This window comes from Sinocyclocheilus anshuiensis, unplaced genomic scaffold (genome assembly GCF_001515605.1).
Source record: "Sinocyclocheilus anshuiensis isolate Anshui unplaced genomic scaffold, SAMN03320099.WGS_v1.1 scaffold1754, whole genome shotgun sequence".
NCBI classification, from domain to species: Eukaryota; Metazoa; Chordata; class Actinopteri; order Cypriniformes; family Cyprinidae; genus Sinocyclocheilus; species Sinocyclocheilus anshuiensis.
Window position 1 is genome coordinate 74935 of NW_015546144.1, and position 9999 is coordinate 84933.

General features: G+C 39.5%; 1 protein-coding gene across 3 annotated transcripts in view; it reads left to right on the plus strand.

The window, feature by feature from the left end:
- Positions 1 to 1220: 1220 nt before the first annotated feature.
- LOC107701225 (TSC22 domain family protein 2-like) overlaps positions 1221 to 9999 on the plus strand; it is a 36464-nt gene continuing 27685 nt past the window's right edge. The window contains exons 1-2 of one of the 3 annotated variants that reach the window (XM_016503183.1): positions 1221 to 3282; positions 4701 to 5327. In XM_016503183.1, the coding sequence (XP_016358669.1) occupies positions 1787 to 3282; positions 4701 to 4788 (1584 nt within the window). In that variant the 5' untranslated portion in view covers positions 1221 to 1786 and the 3' untranslated portion in view covers positions 4789 to 5327. Of the gene's footprint in view, positions 3283 to 3380; positions 3464 to 4700; positions 5328 to 9999 lie in introns of those variants that run through there. The other 2 variants (XM_016503184.1, XM_016503182.1) reach the window with 2 other exon arrangements.

The window sequence follows — 9999 nt, forward strand, 5'->3', positions numbered from 1 at the left end:
ATAACTTGAGAAGACGTGCATAGCTATGCAACAGCTGAGAGGAAAAAATTGTAACCAATGTCAACAACTTCAAGAATTAATTGATTTGTTTCTTTGACATAATAAATCACTCTCTTTTTCAAGTATCTCCTCACATATCAGTTCAGTGAACCTTTGCAAAGGTACATATATGATTTGCATGTCAATGTTATGCTTTTATTGTAATTTTATGTTTACACTGACACCGTTTTTATGTCAATCTATGAAACTGGAGACCTGGAATCAACTTGTGACTTAGGAAATGAACAAAGAAAACCCTAGAAATCGTAAGTTTTTGGTAGGTTTTTAAAACTAACCAGAAGGCATCTGAGTCTTGGCTTGGCCTGGAAAGGCATGAAATTTGACTTGGACTTCTTCTCAAAAACATGGTTTCAGCACATGTACGGGATGTTTACAACCAAGTAATGCATTACAATATTGCGCTACTCCATAAAAAAAGTAAATAAAAAAAGCAACTTGCATTACTTATTTGAAAAAGTAACTCAGATATTTCATTGTACTTAAAAAGTAGCGCAAAAGTAACGTAACGCATTGTTTTCCATAAAAAGGAACTAAGTAATGTAATTAGTTACTTTTTTATGGAGTAACGCAATATTGTAATGCATTACTTTTAAAAGTAACTTTAAAATGTCTGTTAAAGGTGGCATAGCAAGCCTGTTCAATATTATAAAATCATTTTTGTTTCCACCATAACTAGCAACAAACCTGTTTGGTTGTGTCCAGTCTGGTTTTTCAAATTTACATAAAACCACTTGAAAAATCCGCTCGTGTATGATAGCCAACTACAATCAGCAAAAGTAAATGACCCTTTGACAGGAAATAAGATTGAAATGTAAGATATGTAAATAAAGCAGCTGTGTCTAGACAGAGAAACAAAATATGAATATAATATCATATAATTGCGGTTCATAATATCACTGGTGTAGAAAATAAAACTTCTGTTTTTATCAAATGTTTTTATGAATTCATTATTAAAATCATTAATAACGTTATCAGAGAATCCAATAAGAAAAAGAGTAATACAAACATTTACACAAATGTATTTATGTCGTCTGAATTTGTTTCCCCTGGCACTTGTTTAAAAAAAAACACGAATAATGCGTAGTGGTTGCTATTCCCGACTGAGTTACGTACGCTTGTGCGCAGTCCACCCATAGAGCAGCGCGTGCGTTACGTAGCCATCTTGTGTTGAGCGAAGGAAGCGGAGCCGTTAGCGCGAGAGCTGCACTGACAGCCGACAGACTGTCAAACAAACCATCGCTCTGCTCCCGACAGACTGCGTTAACATCAGAAACAGAGAGCAAACATGCGTTACGACGTGTCAAGATGTCTATCCGATGTGTTTCGCGGAGGATATGTGCTTTTGAAGACGGCAGAGCGCTAAAAACGGACGGCGCCTCAGAGTCCCGCGACTGGAGAGTTTCAACTGCGAGGGCGGCCTTGAGGGAAACTCTCACTCCGGGACATGGCCTTCGTTTAGGCCACGGAGGATAAACACACGGGCTCGGAAGGATTAAACACAGCTGGAATAAAGCTGTCCTTGTGTTTGGAGCTTCAGGAGTTTCAGTTTGAAGGATTTAAAGGACTAAAAATGGCTCGATGAGGACGGAGCTCTGAGGGAGTCTTGCGTTAGCGTGACGCTAACTGAAAATTACATGACATATTTTCATATACAATGCGTTGCTACGCTTATATTTGAGCTGTGCCCTGCACTTTGACGCGTTGGGATACACTTAAAGCTGTCAAAATGTCTAAAATGCCATCAAAAAAGAAGAGCTGTTTTCAGATCACCAGTGTAACGCAGGCTGCGCAGGTGGCGGCCAACAGCAACACTGATGACCCCGACGACCCCAGGACTGAGGACATGTCCTCATCCGAGATATACGACACGTCCAAAGCTGGAGATTTCGAGCCGGAGACGTGTGATGTCAGTTTATCGGATGAATCGCTACATAACGAGGCCGAAACATCTGGGGCGAGCGCCCAAGATGCTCCCATAACGAACATACCTGGTTCTCGCAACGCAAGTGCGGTTCATATAAACCCACCTGTCCGTTCAGTCAGTGGGTCTGTATCTTCCCAGTCTTCGGTTGCATCTAATGCACCATCCAGCATCCAGACGTCATCAGTTAGCAGTTCTGCCACAGTAAGTAGCTGCAGCTCCCGTTTCAGGGTCATCAAATTAGACCATGGCACAGGTGAACCCTTCAAAAGAGGTAGGTGGACTTGCACCGAGTTTTACGAGCGAGATACGGACGCTTCCTCGTCTGGCCGGACTGTGGATAGTGTTAAACACGCAAGTGCCGCGGATCACAGCGCGGACAGGGACGGACTAGGAGTCACCAGAGGTTCAGTGGCTGTGCATGTTGGGTCTTCAACATCTGCAGCAGAACCTCATACAGATAGTGGCTACTTATCTGCACCATCGAACCCGCCTGTGGAGCTTCAGCAACAAACCCTAGGCATCTCGCAGCAGGGATTAGGGCTTGTAGCCCAGAATAACCATATCAAATCTCCAAGCATGCCTTTGGCAACTCAACCACAGCCATTTTTCCCAGGCAAACAGATGCAGAAACCTGGGCAGATTCATCAGAGTATTATTCCATCGAATCAGTCCCAGACGGTCTCGGTGGCTTCGCTTCCGCTCGTGACCCCATTAAACCAGGGTCCGTCACCTGTCATGACTCCGGCAGCGGGAAGCACCGCTCACGTGCTTGAATTACTTCCCCAGCCCGTGGACGGCAGAGGGCTTCCCATCAGCCAGCCGGAGCATGTTCTGGGGCTTTTACAGCAGCAAGGCATCAGCACGGCTCTAGGGACCATGACGGCTGCAGCTGTTGTACAGCAGGCACCGGTGCCGCTCATTCAGCCGGCGGTAACCGTGTCTGTCTGCGCCCTTGCTGGGGTCCCTGGTGTGCAAAATGTGCCTGCTGTTATGTCCAGTGCCTCTAATGCCCTCCAAAGCATGCCAAAACAGACGCAGCAGAATCCGACTCAGGGAGTCCACGGCGGGTCGCTAGAAGGACTGGGTGCGCAGACGACCCCCGCTAACTTTAGCCAGTTTCCCACCGGCGTCGCCCAGGCCATGGAGAACCAGAGGAAGCCCGACGGGCTGCTCCAGAGCTCTGTACTCATAGGAAAATATGCCATCAAACCCCTGAATCCCGAGGGCTTGCAGCTTCACACACCTGCTGTCAACAGCCTGTTTGGAATGGCTATACCCATTGATGGGGATGAGGACAGGTAAACCTTGATTCTTGATATTGCTCACTTCGATTAAAATAGTAATCTATCAAGTAATAGATTCTGTAAAGTAAATCATTTTATCACAACTTTTGCAGGTATTGCAAATATTTACTTTCGAAAGCATGCTACCCTGAAAATATGAGTTAATATTGTTGCGTCTGAGTCAAAATGTGCGTGTTGACTCATATGTTTTGCCTTTTTTTTTTTTTTAAAGTGGGTAGTTTTTCACTAAACTAGTCCTGGAGGCCCCCTAAATTATCCTTTTTCACAGACTGTGGTGATGCATTTTCATGTTTATTAAAATCGTAAATCTGGGACGTCCAAACCTGTCCCTGAAGGGCCACTGACCTGCAGAGTTTAGCTCCAGACCTAATTAAACACATCTGAACCAGCTAATCAAGGTCTTCAGGATTACTAGAAACTTCCAGGCAAGTGTGTTAAAGTTGGTTGGAGCAAAACTCCCAGGAACAGGATTGGACACCCCTGTCATGAATTTACCAACTTTTGTGTCCATTTGTAATAAAATGTATGTAAATTATAACACTGTATTTTGTGTTATATTACCTTGGCATTAATTCAGTTAAATCAGAAATCTAGTTAATGCTGTTGTGTGGATGTTGATAATATAATCTCTCTGTATTTTATTTATTTTTGGGAAAGGCATAGAAACACTATTGTGGACTTTTGAACTCCTTGGCTCACGGTGAGTCAAATGCATACCAAAATCTACATTTTTACAGGTGAAGATTTTCTAACATTTTGAATGATCCGAAAATGTTGTTTTTCTTTTGCGCATCTAAAAATCACTACAATAGAAGTTTACCCAACTATGATGAATTCTGAGAACCCAGTAAATGTGGAAAAAGGTCCATTCCACATTTTGAATGTCACCTTGATTTTACACATCTGATTAAAGTCACCAGCTCATTTATATTGTATTTACATCTAAAATAAGAAGGGGGTCTCCAGGTCAAGAAACCTATTTGTGAACTTAAGTGAAACTTAATTTGTAACAATGTAATGATTATTTCTTCAAATCATGTTATACCAGATGTTTTGAGCTAATTACTACAAACCTATTTTGCATAGTAAGAATAGTTTTAATTTGCTAGGTAGTAGTTACTCCTTATCACTTTGGTTCAGGTGTGTTTGATTAGGTTTGTAGCTAAACTCTGCTGTACTGTAGTTCTCCAGAAGCAGGATTGGCTGCCTTGACTTCAAAGGATTTTACTAAAATGTGTAAAAGTCTGTCAGCCTTTATTCACCTATATGTCATTCCAAACCTGTAAGACTTTTCTTTCATCTGCAGAAGACAAAAGAAAATATTTTAAACTGTTTTTAGTCTATGCAGTTTGAGTCAGTGGGGTTTAAAACAAAGGTGACGCTTTTAAAATATCTTCTGTTGTGTTTTACAGAATAGAAAAGAAGAAAAAGACACTTTGTTGTTCTCAAGCTTCAGTGGAACAGTCAGTGCACACATGGCTCAGAAATGTGTTGATCTGAGGAAGCACCTAGCATAATTTTTTTGCACGTAGTTATTTCCCCTGTCCTGCAAACCACTTCACACTTGTTTAAAAAAAGGCAGTGGTTATGAGCATTTCAAAGGTAAAGCCTTTGGAAAGTTTGACACATGAGTGTCTGACTCAAGTGATCTCGTTTTGTGTCACACCAAATTTACCCAGCGCACTATCCAGTTCCTAAATATTTGTTTTGGTGCCACTGTTTCCTCCTCATATGCTTTTCACCAGAAGTTGAGCTGTTTATTTAGACTGATTAGGTGATGTTAGCATGTGTTTCCTATCTTGTGATGTGCAGAAGCTGCTCTCCGCTCTATGCACTAACACTGATAAGGCCTTCAAACATGTGTAACATCTGCATGATGTTATGCTGCATATGGATGTTGTTTACTGTCAGCAGTTAGTAGGAATCCAAGAAAAATCTGTACATTCTGTGCTGAATACATGCTGTCACCATTCTTGGCAGGCTTTTGAGAAGTTTTGAGATGGACCTTTAAACTATACAGGTTTAGATAAAATTGTACACATTTGTATTTATATTTGTGTAGGGTTTTATGCCTGGTTCAGACTACACGATTTTAGCCCGATTTTGCCACGATTTGCTTGGCGTAGGGTGTCGTGGGGATTCGTAAACGACAATGGGCGTCGGGACGCAAGATTCCATCGTTTCAGCTCGTGTAGTGTGTCATAGTGGACGACAACCGATCCCACGTCTGCGATGCTTCACGACATCACGACAGAAAGACTAGCATGTTTAATTTTTTTCCCGTCGTCCACGACGAGTTATGTCACATTGGTGACGTTGACCAATAGCAGCCCAAAAGCTCGTTCATACACAGGTTTCAAACATGGCGAAACGAAAGAGAGATGATGGTGCTGCTAGGTGGAATTATGAGATGGAGGAAAGGTTCGTGGAGCTGTGGCAACAGTACTCCTGCCTGTATGATGTGTCATCGAGGGACTACCACGACAGAACAAAGAAAGAAAAATGCTGGCGAACTATAGCGGAAGCGCTTCAGCAATGTTTACACTCTTGTTTTCGGAAGTTAGTCGCTAGTTCCGCCTTTTCGATGACATCAAGCGCGTCGTTAAAGATGGCACGCGATGAATGGTCGGGAAGCAACGTGTAGTCTGACATGTTTCTTGTCCACGACACGACAAGATTTTAGGAGTCAAAATCGTGTAATCTGACACAGTGACTATCGTGACCGACAAAAATATCGTGTAGTCTGAACCCGGCATTAGTAACATTTTCTTTGCAAAAAGAGAATAAAGGCTATTTTATGTCAATTTGTGACCCTGGAGCACAAAACCAGTCTTAAGTCGCTGGGGTATATTTGTAGCAATTGCCAAAAATACATTGTATGGGTCAAAATGATTGATTTTTCTTTTATGCCAAAAATCATTAGGATATTAAATAAAGATCTTGTTCCATGAAGATCTTTTGTAAATTTCCTACTGTAGCATTGCTAGAACTTCATTTGGACAACTTTAAAGGCGATTTCCTCAATATTTTGATTTTTTTGCACCCTCAGATTCCAGATTTTCAAATAGTTGTATCTCGGCCAAATATTGTCCTATCCTAACAAACCTTACATCAATGGAAAGCTTATTTATTCAGCTTTCAGATGATGTATAAATCTCAATTTGGAAAAATTTACCCATATGACTGGTTTTGTGGTCCAGGGTCACATTTATGATTTTTTTTTATTTATTCTAATACTGTTTTAATGACAATTAAGCAGTTTAAACCAAATTATTTAGCAGATTTTTAGAATTGATGCACTAAATGCTGGTTTTAATGAAGCAAAATGACTAGTACTACTATTATATTACAGTGTAAATGGGTTTTCTTTTGTATTACGTAGACTTTAACTTTGGTGCAGCACAGATTAGGGAACGAAGATGCAGAAAGAACTGAAGGATGTTTTTTCTTTTGAAAATGCTTGGAAATATTGCAACATGGGTGGCAAATGTTATCAAGGTTAAAGGAAAGACAGCAAAGGGTGAGTTTTCAAAATAGCTTATTTACTGTCATTGACGGTAGTTGATATGCTTTTCCTCTGTTTATTTTGTTGGCATAAATGCATGCGCACACGTATTTGGGCAGTGAGATTTACCAAAATGATTGGAAAATAGACAAGGCAACAGGTCAGTTTTATTTTGACTTGATATTATTGAGGATGTGAGTAAACTTGAAAAAAATGAAAATTTGCTGAAAATGTACTCACCCTCAGGCCATCCAAGATGTAGATGAGTTTCTTTCATAATCAGATTTGGAGAAATGTAGCATTACATCACTTGCTCACCAGTGGATCCTCTGCAGTGAATGGGTGGCGTCAGAATGAGAGTCCAAACAGCTGATTAAAACATCACAATAATCCACAAGTAATCCACACCACTCCAGTCCATCAGTTAACATTTTGTGAAGTGAAAAACTGTGTGTTTGTAAAAAATTAATTCAAAATTAAGACATTTTTACTTCAAACTGTTGCTTCCAGTCGTCTTCTCTGAATGGGGAGAGAAATCTGCACAGATCAAGCGCTGTTTATAAGCTATAACAGTCCAAAACAGTTTAAAATAAATGTTGTGATGTTTTTATCAGCTGTTTGGACTCATTCTGACGGCACCCATTCACTGCAGAGCGTCCATTGGTGAGCAAGTAATGTAATGCTTCATTTCTCTAAGTCTATTCCCGTGCAAAAACAAACTCATCTACATCTTGGATGATTTGAGTATGAGAACATTCAAAAATGTAATTTTTGTGTGAACTATTCCTTTTAGGCTGCTGTTGAAAGAAGGTGACGTTGTTCCAAACCAAAGACATCTTTTTTTCTCACCTTTTAGACTGAGATATGCACATCAGCGTTTGAGTAGATAATCTGTTTATACTAAAGATTATTGCATTAACTGAGGATGATGCGAGATGTCTCAGTTCTCTAGCACAGTGTTTCCCAACCGGGGTGCCGTGTAAAAAATAATTTAATATTTTTAAATAGCTAAAATGTTCAAAAAAGCATCTATTATACAATATCCATTTCTGATGTCGCCAATAATCAGAGATGCACCGAAATTTCGGCTGCCGAAAATTAGTTCACCGCTCAGGTTGGTTTCACTGTCACGTGGTGTGACGCTCTGCGTATTATCCGCTCTATGCGTGTGCGCTCCGCTCAGTCGCTCCACTCATATACCGTTCATGCTCATCGGAACAGCAGAGTCCACTCAAAAATTGAGCAGACAGGAAACATCGATGTAGTACAGTATTGTTTCTGTCTGCAATAGCCCTACTGTGCTGTAACATGGTGTGGTATATGGGCAACTCTGGTAACGCTGCCCTCTCATTTATTGATCTGCTAACCGCTATGTTATGCTCACATGTTATGATAATAATAGCTTTCTAGGACTAAACATTATTTGGATAATTGGTAAAAAAAAAAAAAACGACTAAAAAAAGGTTGGGAAACACTGCTCTAGCATATCCTCCTCCACTAAATACCCAGGAAATGGCCCTTGATAATTTTGACTTTCACTCATCACTTTCTGTTCCCCTATAAACACCATAAGAAAGAGGAAGTGACCTTTTAACAGATATGAAGATATGAATCACTTTATTGACTTAAATGGCATCATGGTTGAAGCTATGGTGAACGCCTCAGGATTTGTAGAGAATGTGTTACAGGGTTTGAAAACAGCTTAGCTTTGAATATGTTTGAACAGTTACAAATTTTAGTTTTTTTGCTTATGCAATGAAGCTCTGCTTTTAAAAGAAAGTTTGTTATTTCAATCCTCCGTTGTTGTAGTTGTTATCTTCCAAGGATTGTGCAACTACACCTACCTGACTATTGGAGTCTTTATATTTTCAAAAGCATTTGTTGATAGATTTTGAAAAATGAGTATAGTCTGACGTTTTTACATGTTTTGCTTTGCACCTGTTTGAGAAATAGCAGTAGCTGAAGTTTGTTCGTTTGAAGAGCAGGTGTGGTGATGATGTCTTATTCCTCACAGTAATGGTGCAGGTGAGTCAGTCCTCTCACGGCGCTCTGACAGTTAGGCGTTTGTATATATTATGCCATCATGCTTTCATGTTTTGGAAGACGTGCCCTTGTACATGAAAGCGTTGACCCTACAGCTGAGTCTGTAACTGACTCATAAAGTCTTATATGAAGCTGAAACTTTAGAATGTGTGCTCACTTTTTTTTAACAGACTAGTGACATTTCTGTCATCTGAGTCTTAGGACCCAAATCTCCAGATGGTTGAAGAAACCATGGTAAAACCTCAGAGATGACTTTTGAACAGAGACAAAATAACATTGCATTTAGAAATTTGTTTAACTTTTTGAACGAGTTAATACAGGGGTCTCCAACCTTTTTTACACCATGGACCGGTTACGTTTGTAAAATATTATCGCGGACCGGCTGGACGGGGGAGGGGGGGTATAGATATATATGAATTAGGGATATGCCGGTATCAAATTTTCATGTTGCGATTAATTGCTAATGCTTTTATCGCGGTATACGGTATTATCACGATATTGACATTTAGTTTAAAAAAGTGCTGTCATAATACAGTATAACAGGTTTAATAACTTTTTTCTTATAACAAAAATAACTGAACATTTAAATGCAATAAAGCAATTCAGAAAAATGTATAAAGTTAAAAGTTTTACACAGATTAAAGTGCAAAAGAACTATAAAGACCAATAGGTATCCCTTTACAATAAGACCATATTAGTTTACCTTAGTTAATGCATTAACATTCACAATGAGCAATAGCTACATTTGCTACAGAAGTTACTAATCTCTGTTTAAAAAATACAAGTCTTAGTTCATGTTAGCTCATTAAAAAACACAGTTGCAACTTTCGATTTTAACGTGTTATTAAATATTGGAATACCTAAGATTAATGAATGTTCAGAAGAATGTTTCATTGGCAGTTTATGTTAACTAATGAATTAACTAATGTTAACTAATGAAGCCCTAATGTAAAGTGTGACCAAACAATAAAGAATCAAAACACTTTCAAACAATATCTAGGGCATGTTGTAGTCCAGATTAAAATGTAAAAAAAAGTTTGAAAATAAATAGCCTATTAAGTCTAAATATTTAAGTATTTGGTGCTGTGATGAACATCATGGCAAATACACAAATCTAAATGGCTGTTTAAATCATTTAAACACGATTCAGAAACAGAAAGTAG